At 36.5% G+C, this 25,136-nt stretch overlaps 2 protein-coding genes across 2 annotated transcripts; one reads left to right on the top strand and one right to left on the bottom strand.

Moving 5' to 3' along the window:
- The first annotated feature begins 12,873 nt into the window (after positions 1-12,873).
- LOC135684962 (acyl-coenzyme A amino acid N-acyltransferase 2-like) lies at positions 12,874-22,232 on the top strand. Its single transcript, XM_065200683.2, has 2 exons — positions 12,874-13,604; positions 20,092-22,232. Exons 1-2 carry the CDS (start codon positions 13,043-13,045, stop codon positions 20,865-20,867), a joined length of 1,338 nt encoding a protein of 445 aa, XP_065056755.1. The 5' UTR covers positions 12,874-13,042; the 3' UTR covers positions 20,868-22,232.
- Positions 22,233-22,641: 409 nt separating this feature from the next.
- On the bottom strand, positions 22,642-24,917 carry LOC148957715 (uncharacterized). Its single transcript, XM_089115050.1, has 2 exons — positions 24,756-24,917; positions 22,642-24,624 (listed from the first exon to the last, which is right to left on the bottom strand). The coding sequence occupies exons 1-2, from the start codon at positions 24,915-24,917 to the stop codon at positions 22,642-22,644; spliced, it is 2,145 nt and encodes a 714-aa protein (XP_088971176.1).
- Positions 24,918-25,136: the final 219 nt, after the last annotated feature.

The following is a 25,136-nucleotide window of genomic DNA, read 5'->3' as shown; positions in this document are numbered from 1 at the left end:
GTACATTATGACTTGCGAACTAAAAATAATCTTTGCATTCCAAAAGCCAGGACAACTTCTTATGGTATAGAAACTGCGAGATATTTAGGTCAAAAACTGTGGCAAACACTACCTCACAGTATAAGAGAGTCCCAATCATTGGCAACATTTAAAAAAGAATTAAGAGCACACCCTATAGAATGCGACTGTAGATTGTGTAAAAAATTTATTGCTGGGTTAGGTTTTATTTAGAACATTATACCTTAAACCTTTTTAATATTGTATCATATATTTTTATTTCATACTAACTCTTATTAGATAGTTGGCCTTAATTAGCTTCTTTATAGCTATCAACCGTTCATTTAGTACGCCAACTTTAAACAAATTATTTATTATTATTATTATTATATATTATATCCGTTGCGAAGGAGAGCCAATACAAGTTCCGTATTGGCTTTCCTTCGCAAGGGATAGTAAAGTCTGCACACAGGCTATTGCTGGGGCTAAGTATTCAAGAGAAAGATTATCGTTTATTTACATCAATATTTTTGCATAAACCAGATGTGAGGACCATCGTAAACGCTAAATGCGACATTTAAAATCCAAAAAATCAACAAAAAACTAAATAAAAATTGACGGCCTGTTTCAGGCAACGAAACACGACGGTTTCAAATGAATAGAAAATAACCAACATTCATCATAGTTTTTGATGAAAAAAACTTGTCATTCGCCTTTGGAGCCCTATGGTTCCACGCAAGAATATGGAGCCCTCCGAAGGCGCTTTTAGTCATGCCCATAACGCTGGTTCCCTATGTTTGGTCATGCCTAACAATAGGAGTGACGCAGGAGAGAACAAAGGCTAGTCATTCGAGAGGGCATGACCATCATTATAATCATCAGAACCGCCTTGTGTTATTTCCAGTGTTCTAAGTTTAAGAAACTTTTTAAGGAATTTCAGTTGTTAAGGAAATTTTAAGGAATTCTCAAAATTTCAAGAATTTCCTTTCACTTTTCTACGATAAAGGAAAATTTACTACAATATTGAATTAAAAGTAAAGCGAGAAAATAATATGAATCATCAAATAGGTCTTTGAAAACATTTTCCAGGATTTCGGACACAAAACGTTTAGATAAAACTTTCGGATGAAGAAACTTTTGGAAGAAAAAACTGAGATTTCTGACAAATAAAATTACAAACGAATTTTGGTCCGAAGTTTTCAGATTTTACGTTGACAAGTAACACAATTTGACATTTTTTTATATGGCAAAAGTTGTTTTACCATATGTTTTACAAAAAGGTAGCTTTTCGTAAATCTAAGGAATTTTTCCGAAATCTGAGGAAATTTTCGTGCGAGTAGGGAAATATTTATGAGGCAAAGTGAGAATACTGGTTATTTCGTGAACGAGCGGCGCTGCTGTGGCCAGATTCTAGATCCACGAGATGGGAGGTAATTCTCTGTAAGTAAAATGCAAGCAAAAATTTATTGCCAAGCAGCCTCGATTCATGTTAATCTCAAGAACAATTTATGGCAATGACAGGATTTTTCAGCCTGAATGATGTTGCTCCATGTGGAGAAGTGGAAGGCCGGAAATGCCCTTTTTGAGATGCTTTGGGACATAAAATCAGTCAGCAGGATCACTTTATGTAACCAAACCAAACTCTCAGCTTTTTCAGTAATCGATTGCTACTAGATGAACATTAGGAGATAATTTTCTTGATTTAATGAATGCCAAATCTTGGTGCTGTTCACTGGAGATGAAAGGACAGGATAGCAAAGTGTAACTTGCCAAAACCAACAGATTTGAGAGCTTTAAACTTTCTAGACATTTGGCAGCATAGTCAGAAACTTTTGAGCCCTTAAAGGGCATTGTTTCCATATAAGGACAATAAGGTTGGATTTAATAGATAGAGAATGCCAAAACTTGCTGTAAGTTGTTCCTGAAATTTTTGTTGATTATCACTGCAATAATACTGTTTTTACATGCAATTAATGCCAAAATCAAACCTCTACTGACTTCACTTGTAGTTAAAAGTACCTTTCTATATTTTTCAACACCCTCATTTTTCAAAGTTTGAAAGGAGGGCATGAACACTGCTATTCGGCTGGCTGCGCCATTGTTCCTCGGTTCATTCTTGTGGCTAAGGCAGCTGAGACCTGACAGATGAACATTAATACGAGGAACGAATCACTTTAAAGAAAGTGGGCGAGATTTTTCCTGTTGAAGAATTTGACATTTTTTTGGATTTTTGAGAGATATTTCCAAAGAAGATTAAATTCAAACTAAACTCGCATTTTTTAGAGTGATAATAGGATATGGGAACACAAGTGGTCGCTACGAGTCATGTTCTTAAGCTTGGTTTCCATATGATCGCAAAAAACGCAAAAAAAGCACGGATCGCTGAAATTTCTGACTTGCGATCCTTGCGATCCTTGCGATCCTTGCGATCCTTGCGATCCTTGCGATCCTTGCGATCCTTGCGATCCTTGCGATCCTTGCGATCCTTGCGATCCTTGCGATCCTTGCGATCCTTGCGATCCTTGCGTATTAATGGAAACTGCTCTTTTCCGTCTATTGCGATTATTGCGATTTTTGCGATTCTTGCGTTTGAGATAGAAAATTTTCTATCTCTGCGATTCTTGCGATCTTTGCGTCGATGGCTTTTTTAATGGAAACCGCTTGTTAACAACTTGGCGATCCTTGCGTCAGTTTATCATTTAAGAACAAGTTCAGGAATCTGCCTAAAGAGGTAAAAACTAACAGGCACCGAGGCTACATCATTCCAACCTGGAAAATTAGGCCTACTTGAAAAAGTACTCCCGGTCGTGAATCCTCAAATCCTTTGTTAGTGTGTGAAACGCACCAAGTTCTTCTCTCCTCTGAAGAAATTTTCTCACCCAAACCATCATGTTTTTTTCTTCCACGACGTATTTTCACTCTTTTCAATAATACAATAATAATAAACAGGCTCGATTGCAGTAGAAATTGCTGGTTGATTCCCGCCATTTTTATTTTGGCGCACCCAAAGTCAAATAATGAATCGCAAGAATCGCAAGGATCGCAGTGTATTTCTTGCGATCTTTGCGATCAAATGGAAACCGGTTTGTCGCAAGGATCGCAGAAATCGCAAGGATCGCAGTGTATTTCTTGCGATCTTTGCGATCAAATGGAAACCGGTTTGTCGCAAGGATCGCAGAAATCGCAAGGATCGCAGTGTATTTCTTGCGATCTTTGCGATCAAATGGAAACCGGTTTGTCGCAAGGATCGCAGAAATCGCAAGGATCGCAGTGTATTTCTTGCGATCTTTGCGATCAAATGGAAACCGGTTTGTCGCAAGGATCGCAGAAATCGCAAGGATCGCAGAAATCGCAAGGATCGCACTGCGTTTCTTGCGTTTTTTGCGATTATATGGAAACCGGTTTGTCGCAAGGATCGCAGAAATCGCAAGGATCGCAGTGTATTTCTTGCGATCTTTGCGATCAAATGGAAACCGGTTTGTCGCAAGGATCGCAGAAATCGCAAGGATCGCAGTGTATTTCTTGCGATCTTTGCGATCAAGTGGAAACCGGTTTGTCGCAAGGATCGCAGAAATCGCAAGGATCGCAGTGTATTTCTTGCGATCTTTGCGATCAAGTGGAAATAGGTTTGTCGCAAGGATCGCAGAAATCGCAAGGATCGCAGTGTATTTCTTGCGATCTTTGCGATCAAATGGAAACCGGTTTGTCGCAAGGATCGCAGAAATCGCAAGGATCGCAGTGTATTTCTTGCGATCTTTGCGATCAAGTGGAAATAGGTTTGTCGCAAGGATCGCAGAAATCGCAAGGATCGCAGTGTATTTCTTGCGATCTTTGCGATCAAATGGAAACCGGTTTGTCGCAAGGATCGCAGAAATCGCAAGGATCGCACTGCGTTTCTTGCGTTTTTTGCGATTATATGGAAACTAGGCTTTACAATACGTATGTTCTTACAATCGAGTCAAAACATTGAAGAAACCACTTCTGCCAGCTAATATGAAAGCATAAAAGTGTAATCGTTATAACGAAACTTCATATGGAAAAACAATTAATTACCACCCAATTAAGTTTCGAGATATTGAAAAAAAAACTATTCTTAAAGACCCCACCTATGAAATAGGTTTATTCTTTTATTCATAAAACATAACCTGATGTAATTGTGGAAATGAAGAATGACGCAGAAATAATTTTGAATACCATATCACACCCGATTTATGTCATATTTAGCAGATTTTGCATATTTAGAAGTTTTCCATGGTTTTGTTTCAGGCTGTGTATAAAAATAAATTTTCAAGACGTCACAGAACTCCATTGCGACAGGATGGGGACCACCGCAAGGCATGCGGAGTTTAGGATAGAATTTCTTTGTCGATTAGCCGATTTTATTAAGGTTTGAAAGTTTTTATGTCTTTTCCAAAGAACCTACCTTGCACCCAGAAGTCCACCCTCGCTTTCCTCGCTCAAGACACTATAATGTTTTCATGCTGTATAATTATATTTTCAATTCGTATGCACACTTATCAGCATGACAGGTAGCATATTTTTGACCACAGCATTGTCAGCGTTAAAAAATTATGTATGTGCATCTTTATTGTATGTTTCAATTTACTGATATTTCATGTCACATGCAAGTTGTCTTGAGCTTCAATGGTTCAAATCATATCTTAGCAGTAGGCAGCAATTCACTAAGGTTAATGGAGTACAATCTGACATCGGAAGCATCAACTGTGGTGTCCCACAAGGTTCTTGTTTAGGTCCACTACTCTTCCTAATCTATATAAATGATCTGCCATTCGCCTTGAAAAACTGCAAAGTTACGATGTACGCCGACGATACTAGCATATCCTATTCCTCTAAGAGCATTGACGATCTAACTGAAACGCTCAACAACGAATTGAAATGTTTGAAAGAATGGCTTCAGGGCAATAAATTGTCTTTGAATGTAACCAAGACTCAGGCAATGGTAATTGGATCTAGACCAAATCTGAAAAAGATTGGTGAAAACACTGTGGGTTCACCTGCATTCGTTATCGATGATTCCCCTGTAGAAATCGTCGACAGTATTAAGTATCTTGGTGTCCAAGTTGACCAATACCTCGTGTGGGACGAGCAAATTAAATCTGTTCAAGCCAAAGTCTCCCGCTCGTTAGGTTTTTTAAAATATGCAAAGAAATTTTTGCCAAAAAATGTACTTTGCAAATTATATAGAGGTATTGTAGAGCCACATTTTCGGTACTGCTGTACTGTGTGGGGGAGCTGTGCAGAGTTCCGACTGGTTAAGCTTCAAAAATTGCAGAATCGAGCCGCTAGAATTATTACAAATAGCAGCTACGATGCTCCTGCTGAAGCTTTGATTACAGAGTTAAGATGGCCAACTGTAAGGGATATGATCAGAAGTGAGACTGCAACAACTGTATATAAATCTGTTAATGGTCTCGCGCCTGATTATCTCTCGAATTTATTTGTTAGAAATTCTGAACGCAATTGTATCAACCTTAGAAATGCCGAAACTGACTTGCTAGTGCCATTCATGAAAACTAGTAATGGACAGAAAGCGTTCGCATTTCATGGAGCAAAAATCTGGAATGATCTCAGCCGCGAGGCCAAGCAAGCTCCCTCTTTATCTTCTTTTAAGAACAGGATAAAAGGGTTTTTTGTAAATTTATTGCAAATAGTTGTAAATAAATTATTTATGATTGTAATTAGTTTCCTTTTTTTGTTATTAATTTTAGTAGATTTTTTAATTTGTAAAGTTTTTGGCACGGCCCCCTGAAAATCAGTCATGACTGACGGGGCTACCGTGCATAAATAATTTTAAAATGAAAATAAATGAAAAATGAAGTTAAGTACATGGCAGCTTAATTAATTTTGAAAGCTTAGCTCTGTAATGAATCCATATAGATTGTTATCGTAAGAAAGTTCAATACTTGCGTTGTTTAACGTCATCTCGTTTTCTGTAAATTCTTCTTATTTTTTCGTAGTCCTTTCCTGCAACAAGACGTCTCAGAGAAAAAGGATTGCTTAATAGAAAATAATGCGAAAGACTTCAGTTATATTAAAGATGTTTTTCATCTACTGCTAAACCTCACAGAAAAGATACTTTAACTGGAGCACTTCTTCGTCATGAAACAACGGGCAAGTTGTGTATAAAGTGCTGTAACCTAATTTCTTCGTTTGCATTAATTATGTTCCTTCTTCTTCTTCATGTTCCCTCCTTTGCAAGGTTGGAGGATATGGTAGCTCTCCATTTTTTCTGTCCTTGGCTGTTCCTTACTGCCTCGCTATCTTTTAAGCCAGTCCAAGCCATAATATTGTCTGCCCACATCACTCTAGGTCTTCCCTTTTTTCTCTTTCCATTTGTTCTTCCCTTCAACAGTATTCTTGAATTGTTGTTTCTTCTTGTGAGATGGCCAAAGAATCTGAGTTTCCTGATTCTTAAGATGTTTTCCAATTGTGTGCTCTCATTTCTGATGTTTCCAGGACTTCTACATTTGTGATCTTATCTTTCCAGGATATTTTTAGCATTCTCTTGTATGTCCACATCTCAAAGGCATTTATTCTTTTCATGATGCTTTTGCCAATGGTCCATGTTTCACTCCAATATAACAATGTTGACAACACATGGCACTTCAGAATTCTCTTTCTGGTTTCTATTCCCAGATTTCTGTTCTCTAGCAATAATTTTGAAACTGAAGAAGATATCTGGTAAAATGTTTTACGATGAATCTTTTGATAGTGTTATTTCATTTGCCAGATTCGATGCTTCCAAAAAGACTGGAAAAAACCTGAGAGTTCTGAAGCTTGTGAGGAAGAGCCCATTTCTAGTACAGAAGTGGATGTTAAGAAGGCTGTTGTCCTTCATCATTAAAACTTTTTGGAAGTAGTCTGGTGAGATAATTTTCACGAATCAAGCTAATTGCCGTGCCTTCTTTGAACCTGACCTCGCTTTTTATTAACGGAAACACGAATGATGTTCAAGACTGGAGGAAATAAGAAAGAGAGAAATTGTTAGCGATTGTTAGTGATCCCTTCCGGTGCCTCAGGATAAAATTGTTAATGGCTGACTTCTTAATTTCAGTTTGAATTTTAAAGGTTGGGCCATTTTCTGTTGGAATGGGTAAAAATTAATAACTCCTTCTTACGTGGCAAGACGAACAAAATGCATTTTTATCATTCAGTCGAACAATAGATATATTTTAACTATTAAATTTTTGTAGAAAACGACGATAAACAGGAATCTGTTAATGTGGCTTGTGTTAGAGCGTTAATGCGTTGCTTGGAAATCGTCAGCTGCGTAAGATTTGTTTATTTAACCAAAGCTTTATCTAAGCAAATAGGTGAATTCACTGGAAAAGTTCTGATTTAGTTCAAATTTTTCTTGATTGCCTAACAAATGAATATGTTGCTTATGCATTATAGAGCATTGTAGATCTTTGAAAATACATAACATTATTAAAGAATTTGCTGCATTTTTCTTGAATGAAATTTGTCGCTATGTTGTAAGAGTTGAGGGTAGGCTAATTTTTTTAAACAAAAATATATGACTGATAATTCAATGCAAGATCATAAAGATGTAGCAGTCAGTGTCCAGCTTCTGTGCAGGTAAGTATTGTTCGTTTAATCTTTTGGATGTTATTAAATTTGTTAGCTGAGAAGGTATTGAATCACTTCCTTAAAACCTATTGACTGTTGAAAGCTTGCACACTGCAGAAACATGACATGAACTAAAGATTTACTGTTACGTTAGAAGAAATGAAAAAAACGGATAATTTGCTTATTGTTTCATATTCATTTACGTTAGCAACAAAATGGTATTGTTACTGATAATTTGAAGTTAAATAGTTAAATGCCAGGGTTATGGTTAGGCTTGGTACATTGCATTAATTCAAAGTCTCTACTTTCTGATAAGATTCAGAAAAAGAACTTGCCAAAATGGAAAAGCGCCTGGGTATAAGAAGAAAATGAACAGTCAGCAAGAGAAATAGTAATCCTTGTTTTCCTAAATGGGAGTTCTGAAATAACTGAAACACTGAGAGCACTTGCATACGGATAGAAGTTTTTGCAGGGGGATGAAACAATTGTGTGCAAGTAAGGGTTTCATTGGCTGTGCTATATCAACTAACCTTCCCTCAGTGACAAGGCTAATAGCATTCAAGTGTGCAGAATATGATTGTATTTTTCAAATTCAGTTATCAACTTGCTCTTAAATTTGTTTTACTTTTGATGGAATCACTACTTTATTCTTTTAAACTTGCTGAAATTTTTCAGATGGTTCTAAGCTGGCAAGAACATTGACAACGGGGATATCAAAGAAAAATAAAAACATGGGAAACATTTAAACACCTTTCGACAGAACTGTCAAATAACTTGCCAAGGAAATAAAAGAGTTAAGAGGAAAGGAAATAAAGGTAAATGAAGCAAAAGAGCACGATTGGAAAATTTATACGAATTTTCCAAATGAGCATACTGTTGTAGTTTTAGAAAAGACGCTTTATTTAAAGGTGTTAATCAAAATGCGTGAGTGAACACCTTTTCTATAACGTAACATACTTTTTCAAAAGCATTGTTCTTTGAGTTGTTTTTGTACGATTTGGATGTTGAAAGTTTAATATTGGAAAACAGTTTTATTTTTTTGTTCTTATATGTCTGTTGAGGCAAAAAACACAACACATACTGAAATGGCTGAAGAGATAAAACAAGAAGAAATCAATCTGCATTGGTCTGTACTGTGGGCTTATGCGAGCGGAAGAAGAAAAAGAGTTTGGAAAGTCTGAAATGATAAATAAAGTAAATTTATCTTAATGAATAACAGAAAGTTGTTATGGAATCTCTTCTTTATCCTTGTGATCAGCTAATTGATCGAGGCGCTTTTTGCACTTTTGAAACATAAATACCATCTTTTAAGTGACACATTAAAACTTTTGTCCCATTTGATCCCTTGGAAAACATTGATTGATACTTTAAAAGATGATGACAAAATATGTATTTTGGAAATGAAAAGCTCTGATATTTTTATTTTGTTACTGTCCATTTAGTGCGACGACGAAAAAGAAGAAAATGGCATTAATATAGCTGAAACAGTACAAGTTTATGACGACATTTTTGAACAATTCAACTACTTAGCTGGATTCTAAAGAAACTGAAAATATCAAAATAAAAAACAGCAGCAATGTTGCTTTTAAATAAGTTATAAAACGTCCTACAATCATATATTAAATTTTTGCAGCTCGGTACCTTAACTGGGTCTTGTGTCAATATAAAATATTCATAACTTCTCGAGTGAAGTTGTTTCTTTCGTCTCCTTCAATCGTCATATTGACCTTTTTTCACCTCAATTTATTTGAATCCCATGAATTTTTATTTTTGGGTGAAACTTGACTAGTTTGTGAAAGAAGCGAGATCAGTTGTGAATTCTTTTCATGGATTTTGAATTTGAATAAAAAATTCTTGAAAATTCATGAATTTTGATTGATGTATGGATGAATCTTGATTAGTGATTAGTTTGTAAAAGTTGCGAGAGTTGTTGCAGATTCTGTTGAAAGATTTTGAATTTGACCACAAAATGGAGTAAATCTAAAAATTGAACAAATCATAAAGAAAGTTCAGAAAGCAAACCAGATGAATCCTTACAAAAGTCAAAACATAAACAGAATATTTAAAAAATCTGGAAAAAAGTTTCTATGAACAATGTATGTGTAGAAAAAATACATTATTTTCAGTTTTGACCAAAATTGAGAAATGCTAATTGATGCTAAGTTGAAGACCTATCATTCCAGGTTTCAACTGGTTTAAATAAAGCCCCTAAGATTCATGCATGCAACTGTGTACAAACCTATCAAGAATATTATTTAACTAACCAGATATATAATCTTTAAATTTCTGCAGAAATTCAGCAGCAAAGTAAAGAATGCTTCTTTCTAGCAAGCAAAGCAATCTCGTTTTTCTAAATGATCAACGAACTCTGTATACTTCATATTCCTAAGCAATCAAATCTTCAGTGGCAAAAACAAAGTTCGTTCCCCTTGTGCCCGGCATGAACAGAAAATTTCCAAACGACGTTTTCAAATATTGCCAAAAATAGGTTTTATTCTGCATAGAATCGAAGAATAGATCGAGTAAATAGATCGAGTCTACTGTTGTGGAGGAAGGGTAGAGTTATATTTAGAGTTACTTCAATCAGAGTAAATAAAAAACTTTTTCTATTGACCTTTCTTCAATTACGGTATGAAATGGATCTTTTTTGTAGTCCAAGTCCAGGCAAGTTTTCGTTTAACATAACAGAATCATGAGTATTGAAATGAACGAGATGCCATCTACAAAATTTGGACTAGGATTTTCACAGAACCTATTTAATTTTATATTTTTTATAGTAGAAGTCCCGTTGAGAGCCAGCTTTGCTAAAGGGTTACCCTCCTGAAATATGTAAAAGTGAAACAATGAAAAAGGAGTAAGCATCAAGTTGTTGCTGTTGATTATGGATACAGTTAGGCTCAGCATAGGGGTTTTTCTGATTTTTTTTAATCCTTGCTTTTTTATTTATGTTGGTTGCGTGCAGTTTCCCTGGCTGTGAATACTTTTCATTGATATTACCCTCACTATGAAGTAGTCAGTTTAACTTGAGTAAGCAAGGCCTAATTATTTTAAAGATATCGCACTTACTCCCCTTATTATTTTGCTCAAGAAATTCTGTTGCATGCATAAACTCTAAAAGGATCAGGATTAGTTGGTGTGTTTTGATCTTGCTAGAGACAAAAGGAATTTTTGAACATGTCGTTATTTGTTTATGCTGCCCTATTTATTCATAAACTGCCTCTTTTTCCCTGCATCTTCAAAACTGCATCTTGCTTACTAGACTTCAGGGCCATATCTTTGCAGCGGAATGGAAATCGAAACTTGCGAGATCAAACATATTTTTGTGTCATATATTTGCGAATTGTTTCTGGAGCTATGCTGCTTCATCCATCTGTTTTTACTCTTTACAATGAAATCTTTGGAAATATGCCAAACAAAATTTTCTTTCACTGACATCAGGGTTTTTTTTAACGTGTATTTTTACATAAATGTGCAGTTCTAAAGAAAAATTTGTGCAGTTCTAAAATTTCACTGTAAAAAAACAAAAAACTGAGGAAAACTTTTGTAGAGAAAAACAAACAAAAGTTTGAAAGATGAATCACAAAAAAGATGATAAAGATGGCACTCAAACTAAACAAAGACCTGTTGGATATAGAAATTATAGATATAAAAATACATTCGATGTAGAGGAAATATAATTTTTACGAAACTTCATAGTTGCTATATCGTTTTTGAGTCATACATACACGAAAACGAAATTGATAGTGTCAAAGCAGGAGCCTGTTTAAACTCTTAAATAAGCGAACATTAGAAATTGAGAGTAAAAAATAAATCATGTATGGTGAAACAAAACAGATCGACAACTAAATTGGAGACGATGTAATATTTTCTTCTCAAGTTTCTGTGCAATTGCTATTTATACCTTGCTTTATCGTCATCAGCTTCGTCCGTCTAATTGGCATAGCTCGAAAAAATGACGATATTAACGTTTCTAAACATTATATATTGCATCGCTATTAAATAGTGGCCGCCCCCCCCCACCTCCATTGCACAGAAAGTTTGTGTCTGAGAAAAGTGCATATCTGCAATAAAATAACTACGTCAGAAGGGGGGGAGGGAGTTGACATTTCATACAAAATTAAAACGTTTTAAAGACTGCAAGCAAACATTCTGAAATTTGTCGTCGAAAAACATTTCTGCTCGTTTAGCTCGCAGGGGACCCTCGTTTATATCTTTACGCAGTGTTTAACAATTGCCTCTTTAGGGCTTATATAGAAAAGTCCTTCACGATCTTTAGAAATTCCCTAAAGCGCTTCAACCCTTAAAAAACTGCATCCTGAAATGCTTGTCGGTTATTTTGCAGATATTGCTCCTAGGATAAATGATTTGGTTTGAGACTTAAGCAAACTGCTTTTTATTTTTAGATATTTGCTTACAACTTTGGAAAATTAGTTATTACGCGTAGCGCCTTCTCACCTTACACAATTCAGCACAAAAACGTTAATGGAACTGGGAAGCAAATAGACAGTTGTAGACTGGGAGTCAGCCACAAACAGCTACATATGACGGTTATTGTGTTTGATTAGCAAACCATTGCCACGTAAAGAAGCCATTGCTTTTCCAAACGCATCTAAAAAATGGGGGCCTTTTCCCAAATTCTTAAGGGTGTGGTCAGCAAAAATTTTCCCTCTGCTGTCGGACTCTTCTTTTCCCCTCCAATCTTCTAACCCTGGTTACGCCACTGGTCTAGAGCACAAGCTACCTATACCTTTGCATCATGTTAATTTTGTTTGTACCATTGAGGCTCGTCAGTTTTTATATTGTTTTCATTGTTTTCAACTGCCAATGGCACTTTTCTTTCAAGAAATTTCGCTTCGGTTCATATGCCCACCTGAAAATCACAGTGATGGATTTTCACGTAATTTTGAGTGCTAGGTTTTCAAAAGTCAGCTGTTTCTTAATATTTACTTTAAGTAGCAAAGTCTATAATTTCTTTTTGAGTTTCCTAAAATCTTATAGCAATTTTCTTAAAAAAATTGTGTAATACATTAGGCTGGGATTCTGCATTCATTTTGCATCGAGAAACTTATTTCTAATGCTGATTATTCAATTCTTTTTCTCAAATGTCTTTTTGATATTTTATGCAGCATTTTTTTTAAAATGCCCTTTTTAACAATTCCACAATTTCTAAAATTACAGATTCACTGATTTAATATACAGCTCCACAAAGTGAGTCAGATTCGCACTAATTATATGCTCTGATCTTCATCCGTCTTATTCAGTTTTAAGTCTAATCTAATCCTATTTCTACCACAGCAACAACAGTTGAGGCACACGCCATACCACGATTTCGCCACTGTGAATAAAAAATGCAAAATAGTCTCTACTCGGCCTAAGCCAATTGACGTGGTTTGCACGTTGCAAGCCGCAGTGATTTAACATAGCAATACACGGATACTGGCAATAAGGACAAGTGATGGGAAATGCTGTACGTAGGGTCGATAAATTGAAAGTAAGAATGTTACCAACAATTATCGCACCCAAAGGCCCAGTGCTTGTGGATGAAAGGATTCAGATTAAAGTTAAAAATTTGAGCCCATTTCGAAGTGTCACTTTGCGCGTTGAACTCAATTCTAAAAAATCAGAGATTTTTGAATCTTATGGACACTACATAGCAGACAAAGATGGAGAGCTAGATTTGTCACGAGATTCTTCTTTTGGAGGTACCTATAAAGGCATCGACAACATGGGTTTATTTTGGAGCATGTTAGCAGTACCAGGCCAAAGAAAAGGGGCCAGGTTTATTGCAGAAAATGTCACTAAACCGATGGAATTTAGGATTTTCTTGTTTGACAGGCATGTTATGTCTCAAGGGAATGCAGATAACCCGAAGCAAGCCGTGGAAAAGCTTCCTGAGCCTTTAGCAGAAACGAAAATTTTACGAACATATCTGGCTGATCACGTGGAACGCAAGGAGATCAGTGTTGGCCGAATAAGGGGAACGCTGTTTGTTCCAAAGGGAAACAGAAAATTTCCAGGTACGTTTTCAGGCCGATAGATTATACCGTGATACGTGGATCGTACCGTTACCTCACGACAGGGTTTGGCAAACTTGACGACTCGATCTATGGCATCGTTCCAAGATCTACAAATCATAACGTGATTGGTAGTGTGTCGTTGTGATTCGTAGACCGTCCAGTCAAATCAACAGTCATCTATCAAATCAGGGGTCATCACCTGCTTGCATAGTTTGAGGAAACAAACGGAAGTGCTTATTACAGAGATATAACTTCCGTTTGAAAGTTAGCTTTTCGGCACAAAAAGTTTAGGCAACAAACAGGGCCTCTGAGGAAGGGGGGGCCGGGGACATGGAAAAACAATAGAGCTTTTTTAAAAATCTATTGTTATAGATGTTAAATTTTCCCTTGCCTCTCCCCCACTTTCCAGCTTCCAACTTATGTCGGAGATCATGACATAAAACTCCAAAAGATTTGGTAGCCTACAGCCTAAACTGGGCAGAAACCCAAATAATTGGAGAAATTTTAGAATACATTTGTTAGTTTCGCACATGAAAAAATGGAATGCTTGTTGATCATTAAAAGGAAATTTTTGGCATCTTTTGCTTGAAAGGTCACAATTTTTGGACAAAATTAACTGTTCATTAAAATCAACTTGCTAATATGGTCTCCATTGAATGGATAGGAAGTTGTTATACGTTCTCAAAACCAAGGCTGGGGTTTCTACACTGGCACGATATTTCTTCATAGAAATGTTCACTTTTATTATTTAGAACGAACCCGGTCACGTAAAATTTAACAAAAATGGAATTAGATTATATATCTTTTAAAGCCATGGTATCTTTTGTTTGCTCTTGCCGATAGTCTCTACTGTTGTATATTTTTTTAGCGTCGTTTACAAAATCAGACGGACCCTCTCCCGGGATGCCATCTTCGATCCCATGTCCAGTTGATCGCAATACATCTGCTTTCCTTCTGTGTGAGCAATGCAATTCCAAAAGGCTTACTTCCGTTTTTGTGCTGAATAAACCAGGCTGCATACAGTATTTGTCATTAGGTGATGACACCTTATGATTTTTGATTTGACAGGACGGTCTACGAATTACAGCGATACCGTAAAAAACCAGGCCCTAAGACCCTGAGACCAAGGACCCTTAAGTACTAACATTAAAAAGGACCCTTAACACCAGAGGGATCGTCTATGGTGGCCCAGCATTCTCATTCAAAAAACAGAAACATATTTTATGAAATATGAAAAAATCACAGATATTTGTGGTAAATTTTACATTAAATTCAAATTATTTTCTTGAAGTTTAAAATAACATGTCAAAAAGCAGAATAAACATAATAAAAAAATTAAAGAAACATTTCCATTTCCAAGTTTCAAATAGAATATTTTCTTTTTGTTTCTGAAAAAATTGTCAAAAGAAACAATTTCGTTTTCAGTTCGAAACAGTTCGGCCCAGCGTTCTCATAGACCACAATGCTTTGCAAGTATAAGCGCCTCAGTTCCATACAATCGACATGCCAGTATTATCAAACAAACTCTTGATTGACTTGATCCAAGGAATTTTTTCCCAATCTATTAAGACAGAATAAAGTGTATAGGAAAGCTTTTCTTTTTTACCATTGAACACCTTACCCCAAAAATTAACCATTCTGGGTTGTATTTTAATTGATACAGGGACACGACCTAGTTCACCGCATTGCCTTATTTGCTTGAGTTTTTATAAATTTCATTGCACTAACAAAGCGCCCATTATTTTTGAAAACTATACCAAGATACTAAAATTCGTATTCGTAATTTGATGGGATTTTTTTTTCGGTGAAGCAGGGCAAGCGAAAATTGATCCCACCGAAATTTTTGAAAACCAAAATCTTTTACTACCGAAATTTTCCAAAGCTAGACAAATCTCGTTCTACACCGATGGACTTTCAAAATGGCAAAAAAGATTGTTTTTGAGTTTTATTAGTATTATTATACATCAAATCCATATCAATATTCAGTTCCTGGTTCTCCTTCGTAATCAACAAATAAGATACCCAGTTCATTTTCACTCTTTTCTCTTTCGCTCCTCTACATCCAAGAAATTTTAGTTCTCAATGGGCTGAGCTGGTGCTTCTACTGGCTCTTTATAATTCCCACCAGTTATTTCTTTCTAACGTTCCAGCGATTTCTATAGAATACCGAAATGTGACTTAATAAAGAATCTATTTTTAGAATTTCTTAATTTCGAACACATAATCTGAAAGAACAGCATAGAATGAGAACTGGCCTGGTTTATAAAGTTTTGAACCAAGACCAAATTACAAAGGTTTTATGGGAAAAGATCCTGTAGTTATGCGGTCATATCTCAGCCAATTTGTAACGTACATTTAAGGCAAAAAATTTCGGACGTTAATATTTTCGTACATTCGAGGCGTCCGAAAATTTTAATGTCTGAAATGTTTTTCCTTGGAATTTTTTAAGTACGAAATTTTTTGCAACACGGAAAATATAGCAAGACATTTTCTTTGTTCAAACTGTGTATTTTTTGTGTTTAAAATGTGTCTTTTCTTGTTTACACGTTTTTTTATATATAAGAAACTGCTTTATAACAAACCTAAAACGAAAATTTGACAGTTTCTATGCTGAGAAGGTGACAAAGGAAATCGAAAAGAGAATAAATGTGTTTTCAGCGAACATCGAGAGGAAGCTGTCCATCGTCAAGCCTTTGCATGCACGTTGGTTGATCAGCTTTTATGATCACATGCAAAACAACCGACCAATAATCATTAAGGCCTTTGAAATGGCAGGCATCATTCCCATTGACCTCTCCCCAACCCCCACAACTCAATATATTGAAAACCACGCCAACTGCAAATCTAAACAGAAGATTGAGATTTACTGTTAAATTTGTTGAACTTAATTTATTAAATTTCTGACTTTTTCAGGCATGGCGGTAGACAGGACATATAGCTTGACAATCTGACATTCAAGCTAATGTTTACTTTCTCAACGGATTCTGGTAGTTGGGAATCCAGGCTTTCATAATCTGCCAGGTGACTTTTTAGAAAATGCCACGATGTCACGTGACTGATGACGTCATTCAACGGTAAAAAATCAGACAAAATCATTGCTGTTTTTCAACACAACTTACATATTTTGACTCGTCTCATTGCAAGCTTTCAAATGATATATATTTAAGCAAGATTTGCCGACATCAGTATTTTAATTTTGATGTCATAACAAACTTTGCATGACGTCATCTAATATCTAATTGTCATATATGAGACGTTAGCATAATTTTGTTTTTTTATGACGCTGGATGTCAGCAAAAGCTTTTCTTCCATAATTTTTCAATCCAAATAATTAGTATTTAGTTCATTTAAATTGAATTTGTGCCCACCGCAATAGCTAAAGTTCGAAAAAGGTAGTCGTCACTATCTGACGAGTGAGTCACTTCTTCCTCCAAAGTCGCAAAGTCTTGCTCCCACTCTGAACCTGACAATTATTTCTCTGCATCTGCATTTGACTGTTGCTAAGTCGGAAAAGATCTTCGCACTGTCTTCGCACTATAGGTCTTTAGCGCTGGGTATGAAAGTGTATGATTTTCTTCATGGGTAAATTCATCTCCTGCGTCACCTTTATATCCTTGTGATGTAAAGGAAGCTCTCGGAGATGAGGAAGCTGCTTTCCTGTGAACCATTTAGACTTTAAACGGTCGAGTATGTCGTCCAAATTTCAACAGCAGGCTTTTGGGACATGTCTTGTAGTAGTTGCACCTCAACAGTGTAGCCAAAATAACCTTGTTCAGATTTGATAAATATCTTTGTCCCTAAATAGCTTTTATATGTTGTTCCACTATATTCTGCTGTTTCGCGAATGTCTTTGCTTTTGCGATAACTCCTTCGGAGAGACTTTTAATGATGATTTTTTTAAGCGCAAATTGTTTCTGGTTCCTCGTTAACTTTTTTCACAGTAACCTTATCAATGTTGTGCTTATATGCAATTGTCTCAGCCCACAATTCCATTAATCTGTGATAAAACACAGCAAATTTTGGAACCAAAAGTTTCAGCGATGCCTCAAATCTTGACGGTTTTTTTGTTATTTATGCACATAAACCACTAATTTGTGGGTTTGCACTTCTGTGTTGCATGAACAAGCAGCACACATAAATCAGTATCCTTTGCAACAGCAACTACTTTTGCATCTTTCGTGTTACCATGCAAAATATTCTGGTTTCCGCCTTTTTGTGGTTACATCTTGGAGGGACTTCTACTTGCTTTTTGAAGTCTCTGATGCTTCTCCTCCTTAAGCTACGATAAATTGAATTGTCAGGGGCTTGTGACCCTCAGCGCTTGAAAAGAATTCGGGAGCAAGTCTCATAAGATTCTTTCTTTTTCATCAATGTAAAAATACTATTCTTACTTTGGAGTATCTTTTGCTCTCCACTTTTCATATGCACTTGCCTTGATGACTCTCTTTTGCCGTTTGCTTGCTCGTGTGCTGTTTCTAAATATTTAGCGTTGACTTTGTTTCCACTTTCATTGCTTTAGCCTCATAAGGAGGATTAGCACATCCATGAATGTTCTTGAACCAAACACTGAATGTTTTCTTGGGTTTGATGCTACGAAATAAGGCCGTCTCATCAAATCTCCATCTGGCGTTTTCTGGTGGCGTTTTTACAAAATGTTCTCACGGACTGATGACACTAGCGCTAACATGGAATAAATATCTCGAAGGAATGAGATATTTTGCTCGAATTGTAGGTTGTTTCTGGCAAAGAAAGTATAGTCAGAAACTTAAGCTGAATTCTGGGGCACAAAGATCCAAGAAAACAGCGAAAGTAGTCTCAATAATGAACGAAGACCACCAAGCTTTCGTGATTGGCAAGGCTGCCTCTATCGGAAAAGCATTTACATTTCCCATCAAAACCATAACTCTAGTCTTGCAACTCCTGAAGGTGTATTGTGACAAGGCGATATAGCTGTTCTTCTTAATTTCATGTGCAAGGAGCCTAATCCATATATAAATCCACCATCAGAAAAATGCCAGATGGAGTATTTTATTTATGAGATGGCCTTATTTCGCAGCAGAAGAAGTCATTATCATATCAAACTTTGGCTATTGCGGTTGGCACAAATTCAATTTAAATGAACTAAATACTAATTATTTGGATTGAAAAAATTATGGAAGAAAAGCTTTTGCTGCAACCAGCGTCATAATAAAACAAAATTATGATAACGTATCATTTTATGACAATAAGATTTTTGATGACGTCATGCAAAGTTTGTTATGACATCATAATGAAAATACTGATGTCGGCAAATCTTGCTTAAATATATATCAATTGAAAGCTTGCAATGAGACGAGTCAAAATATGTAAGTTGTGTTAAAAACAACCATTCAGTTAGGAGCTAACGATGATTTTGTCTGATTTTTTACCGTCAAATGACGTCGTCAGTCACCTGACATCAAGGCATTTTCCCAAAAGTCACCTGGCAGATTATGAAAGCCTGAACTCCCTACCACCAGAATCCGTTGAGAAAGTAAACATTAGCTTGAATGTCAGATTGTCAAGCTATATGTCCTGTCTACGGAGGATGGGGGCTGGGGGCACCCCCACTTTTAAGAGAAATGCCAGATATTAAGTACTAACCTATCAGTAAAGCCCCGTTTTATACGGTTTTAGCAAATTTGAGGATTTTCATTTTTTTCAACCGTTACCACTTACGTCATCGATCACGTGATTCTGGGGAGAGAATCCTTTGGACACCCTTCACAATTTAAGGTATTAGCCGAAGAAAGTGGAAACAAATAAAAAACCTTACTTTCTCCGCCAGTTTTATGAGGAGAAAAAAGTTGGGCTGGGCATTTCTTTGCGGCTGCTTCTTCTTTGGCTCCTCTTAATATTTCTTTATATCTCGATAAAATATTATTTCGTTTTGTATCAACTGACATACTTTTCTAGCTATTTCTTGCACCGTTGTTGTTTATGTGCAAAACGTTTTGAGCAAAACGTCAAAGCATTTGGTCTTCTCAAAAGATAGAATTTTCGACAGAAATCGTTTCCCGCCATTTCTCTATGTCTTGCACAGACTTGCAGGACGGACAACAGCAAAGAAGGTTGGGACCGAGCCGAATCTTTCTATAATTCACCTTACATCTTTGGCAATATCGATGTCGCACTTATCCATCGGCCGACATTCTCCCTTGCATATAATGCTTTTACCCGGTCGTAGAAAATCCTCAGGAAGGGCAATAATTTACAATCAAAGTTGTTTGTTAGACTCCCCCAGGTTCGCCCCTGTTATCAGGCCCAAATGTGGCAATTGATTATTTGACTGTAAATTTTTGTGAAAATTGCGATTTCTGTGCAAATTTTAAGAAATATACACTTCCGAATCATGGAACGACTCAACACTTCCCAAAACCTTACGCTTTACGAATGTGAAATGAGTTGCTTTGTCAAATGGGATTTGTCGTAGCAGCAATAAACAGTTTTATTTTCTTCTTCGTGACAGGTGTCATTGACATGTTTGGGATCCAAGGGGGTCTGATTGAGGCTAGAGCAGCCATTTTGGCATCTCATGGATTTGTCACGTTTGCGTTGGCCTATTTTGGATACAAAGATCTGCCTAAAACCCTGAACAACATTGATTTGGAGTATTTCACCGAGGCTGTTAAATGGTTTGCAAGTCATGAAAGGGTTTATTCGTCTGGCATCGGATATATTGGTGCGTCAGCTGGTGGTCAGATTGCTTTGAATGTTGGTGCAGTATGTCCCCTTGTAAGGGCAATTGTTGCTATTTCTACGCCCTATTTAATGTTTTTTCCACTTAAATATAAGGGAGAATCTAGAGGTCTGATTGAAGGACTCAAACGAGAGTATTGTCATATAAATGAAAAGAATGAAGTTGTTTCTATAGAAGATAACAATTTTGACCCAGGGAAGATTCAAAACATGGAGATTCCAGTTGAGAAGATCGAGGGGAAAATCATGTTGGTTACAGGGGATGATGACAAGTGTCCTAATACCTCAGAACATGCAAGAAAAATGCAAAGAAGGCTTCATGAGCATGGCAAAAAACCTGCAACTATTTATCATTATCCTGGCACTGGACATTTAATCGAGGTTCCTTATATGCCAATTTGTCGTATTGCTTACTTTCCAATTTATAAACTTTATGTTTTATTGGGAGGAAATTTAATTGAGCATTCTGTAGCACAGGAGCATGCATGGAGAGCTATAAAAAGTTTTCTCCTGGAAAATGTTCGAGATGTGTCTAGTAATTTATGATTATTATTATATCAATAGAATTGGAATCATACAAGTTTTGTAGGAAATTTTGCAGTTGCGAGGGCGAAGTTGGAGTCTTGCAGTTGAAAGTGGATGCTCTGATTTTTGTGTAGTTGATTGGGGGGGGGGGGGGGCTCGGGTGAAGTTCGCACTGTAATGAAACAGCTATGGAAATTTTTAAATGCTTTTTAAACGCTTATTCATAATTTTTGTTTACCAAATTTATTTAATTTAATATACAATCATAGACAAAATATACAATTATAATTCTATTGTTTTGAACCTAGTACCTATCTATTCAAATTACTTAAGATAATATAAGGACTTGCACATGCAAAATGTTACGATTCAAATTCAATGAAACAAATTTCTTTTAGTCAAATGTGACATCGTAGAATTTAACAATAATCTTTTGGTGATACACAACTTGAAAATGGCTTTTAAAAAAGCAAAAATTTGGGTAATCTCAAGCTTTTCGTCTGACACTTTCAGAGTTTAAAATATCAGAACATAAATCGAAAACTCTACGCTAGGAAATATATATACCCAGTTGTGGATCGAAATAGGCCAATCAGAAACACGAGCACATGACTGTTAAGGTTGACCAATCAGTGCCGCTTGCCTATTGAGAATGTTACCAATGGAGTCCTAAGGTGAAAACAAACTCCTTTTGTCTACACAATAGCGGTTTTTTCGTGCTTATGTAGATATATTCCAAAACTCCTAGATGGAACGACGATCGGGCTTTACCAATTATCCGAAACATGTCGCTATTATAGTTTTTTGCACAATCTGTGTTTTCCAGTAAATGCTGCCCGACAGCAGAATCGCAGATTTTAGTTGTACTTTAGACATTTTTTAGACATATTTCAGTTTTAGTCGTACTTTTAGATCTGCAAGACCGAGGTGGCTGTTCTCTTTGGGGATGAGTTTTGTTTCTAATGCTCGACGGAACATGTTGTTTTATTCTAACTTCCAACCAAAAGGACTTCGTTTTTACCTTAGGAATCCATTGGTAACATTCTCAATAGGCAAGCGGCACTGATTGGTCAACCTCTACAGTATATGCGCGCCTTCTCATTGGCCTATTTCGATCCACAACTGGGTATATATATTTCCTAGCGTAGAGTTTTTGATCTATGTTTTGACGTTTTAAACTCTGAAGAGTGTCAGACGAAAAGCTCTAGTTTACCCAAATGTTTGCTTTAGCAAATTTAACAATAGATAGAAAAATAAAGGTTTTTTGAATTTGGTAAGGCAAGAAACATTTTTAACATTGAACTTTATATTTGTACAATCTCTATAGAGTCCTCTTGATTTATTCAAATTGATTACGTAATATAAGCTTTAAATAGATGTTGAAAATTGTCTCTTTTATTTACTTCTAACTGTTATGATGTTTTAACATGCAAATCAAGGAAGGACAAGCAAATCGCTTGGTTTTTTTCTCTTAGCTAGAATTAAACCTGACGCTGGAATTATCACGCAGACTGATTGTTGTATCGTTATGTAGATATGTTCTTTGTTTTTCTCGGTATAAGATTGATTGATTGATTGATTGATTGGTTGATTGATTGATTGATTGATTGATTGATTGATTGATTGATTGATTGATTGATTGATTGATTAATAGATTTTTTTTTTGAACAAATATATTCTCATCAATGATTCAACATTTGGCGCTGTTTATATACCGAAAGGCCGCCGGTTCACACATGTTTAGAACAAAACTTGAAAAACTTGAATCTGATTTTTTTTTTCCCAACAATTTTAACTAATCAATCCTGGATAATGTTTCTACAATTTCTATGTTGGCTGTGTCCACTTGAACTTTTGTTTGCCTATTTCTGGAACCGCGTATGCACAGTATGGCACTTCGAAGTAGTGCAAATGACAGCTTGGTACGAATCCAATTGGTAACCAGTGAAATTGACAGATCACGTTTCTCTGATATCTTCGTTGATAAAACCGATATAAACTTTTCAGTTTCTCTACTTGAACCACCACTGTGAGCGAAAATCAATGGCGTAAAAGAACCATGCTCAACTTGTAAAACTCTTTGACTGTACACGCGTTTCTTCTCTCTTTCATTCCCTGCAAAAGTGTTGTTTAGTTTCTGGTTTCTGTACGACGGTGCGAATGGGTTGAATACCCTTACATCAAAAAATGCACTTTGTTCCTTCTGCCAGAAGCCACGTATGCTGATGTCAAGCCTTGCCTCTTCTGATATGTTGGAATTTCTTGGGAGATTTTCACCACTGAGATGTTGTAGAGGTGGCTCAATTCTAACATCATTTGAAATTTCTGTTGCTAACTTGCCGAGTAGATCACATACTTCATTGTGTCGATGATGTATGTATCCACCTTTTTGACAAGACATCGCATGGTCAACGGAAAAGTGTTTTCCGCATACACAAATAGTTGGCATGAACTTTAGATGCCATCTATATCTTAATCGGATTGCGTCGTGGAATTCACGCTTTTTGAGAACAAAATTTTCAGCTTTCAAAGGAAGAGAAGTGAGCCATGAAGACGCACCTTTCATACAAGACAGCTCGTTTGCTTTGCGTTGATCGAGTGTCATAGATTCTCTTAGCAGTGCAAGTTTCTCCTCATGCGATTTTGTTCTTTCATGGGCAATTTCAATCTTCGTTTTCTTCATTTCATTGTTGTTAAGCCTTAATTCAGTTGCTTGTTGCTTGATATTCATTGATAACTGACTGGTCACTCTCTTTGAAAAAGCATATTCTTGATGAGCTGTCTCAGAAAATATCGGTATGCCAAGTCCTCCAAGACGTACCGGAAGACTGATTAGTTTTCGCTCAATTTCGGAGCAGTGATAGCCTTCAGTTAGCACCGGTAAAAACTGTTCATTTATGTAAGCATCGAGCAGTTTCAGTGCTTTGCAAAAATCAGGGATGACTCTAGTTAAATAAGTTATTCTATGACGAAATCCACTAACAAAACAAGTGTATGCTGCATGCGGCTCTGAGCGTGCTATTCTACATAGTACTTTTAACTCTTCAATCCAGCCATTCACTACTTTGTTTGCATATTCTGATTTATCATTGGCCGTCCCTATATATGAACCCAAGTATTTTCGTCCTGATGTTGTGATATTGATCTGAGTGTTGCCAAAGATCTTGCAAGCTTGCTCATAGTTCTCTTCTTTCACTACCAAGCATGATTTTGTTGCATTGGGATGATAACCAATCAAAGGACCAAAGTGCAGAACATTTTCCCACCACGATTTTAAATGAAGTAACGTCCCTGCACCACCAAGATCATCTGCATTAGCTGCATGCTTTACCTTGCTTTCAGCTGATTTTATCAATGATAGAAGTGGCATAACTCCAATTGCATAAACAGGCATAGCAAATGGATCGCCTTGGGTCGTTCCTTCGGCAGATGGTATTTCTTTACCTCCTATGATAAAGAGACGAGATGGTTTTCCATAGCAGTTATTTACATATTGAGCCATTGGAGGACATATATATTTGATGTTATGCAATAGTGCCTCTCTATTTAAGCTATTAAAGGCATTTGATGCATCCACTAGAAGTAGGCCATCAGTTTCTTCCTCTTCAAATATATCTTTCATTGTATGTACAGCAGCCTCGCAGCCTGAAGGTAATCCAGTGCATAACTGTAGAGATCCTCCACTCTCGAGTATATCAGGCTTAATGACACGGATAATTGATTTTCCAATGATCCTTCTCAATACTTCTCCAATACCGATTGGTCGAACTCCAGGATTCTTGTCAAGAGGGACCAAGCGACAGGAAACAAATGCTTCAATCGATTATCCGTGTCATTAATCTCTTGTGTTGATATCTCTTGTGCACAGTATGCGAGTGAATTTTGCTAAAGCTGTTTTCAGTTCCTCACCCGTCTTTCAAAATTTTTGGATACTAGAATTCTCCGCCATCCATCAGCATTCATTCCAGAGGGACCAGCTGCACCTTTTGTATGTAACGCAGCTTTAGTAATAATTGTTTCATCAATGTTCTCAAACATTACAGGGTCAATGAAAGGAATCTCTCCAGCCATGAGTCGAAGGATCCGCTGGTGCTGAAGGGGGATGTTTCATCTTCAATTCGTCAATAACCTTGTCAGATAGACTCAATAAACCGCTGGCATTATTTGCATCTAATAATCTCATCGCTGCGTTGATTTTCCCTTCAAGTACCAGATTTGCAAATTTCTTTGCGAGATCTCCCGAAGAGAAGTTGTTGCTATAACTCGGGAGTTTGGACTGGATAGGTCTAC

Source organism: Rhopilema esculentum, chromosome 21, assembly GCF_057945365.1.
Source record: "Rhopilema esculentum isolate cy_ngs chromosome 21, ASM5794536v1, whole genome shotgun sequence".
In the NCBI taxonomy this organism is placed as follows: Eukaryota; Metazoa; Cnidaria; class Scyphozoa; order Rhizostomeae; family Rhizostomatidae; genus Rhopilema; species Rhopilema esculentum.
This window is presented reverse-complemented; position numbering and strand designations above follow the sequence as displayed.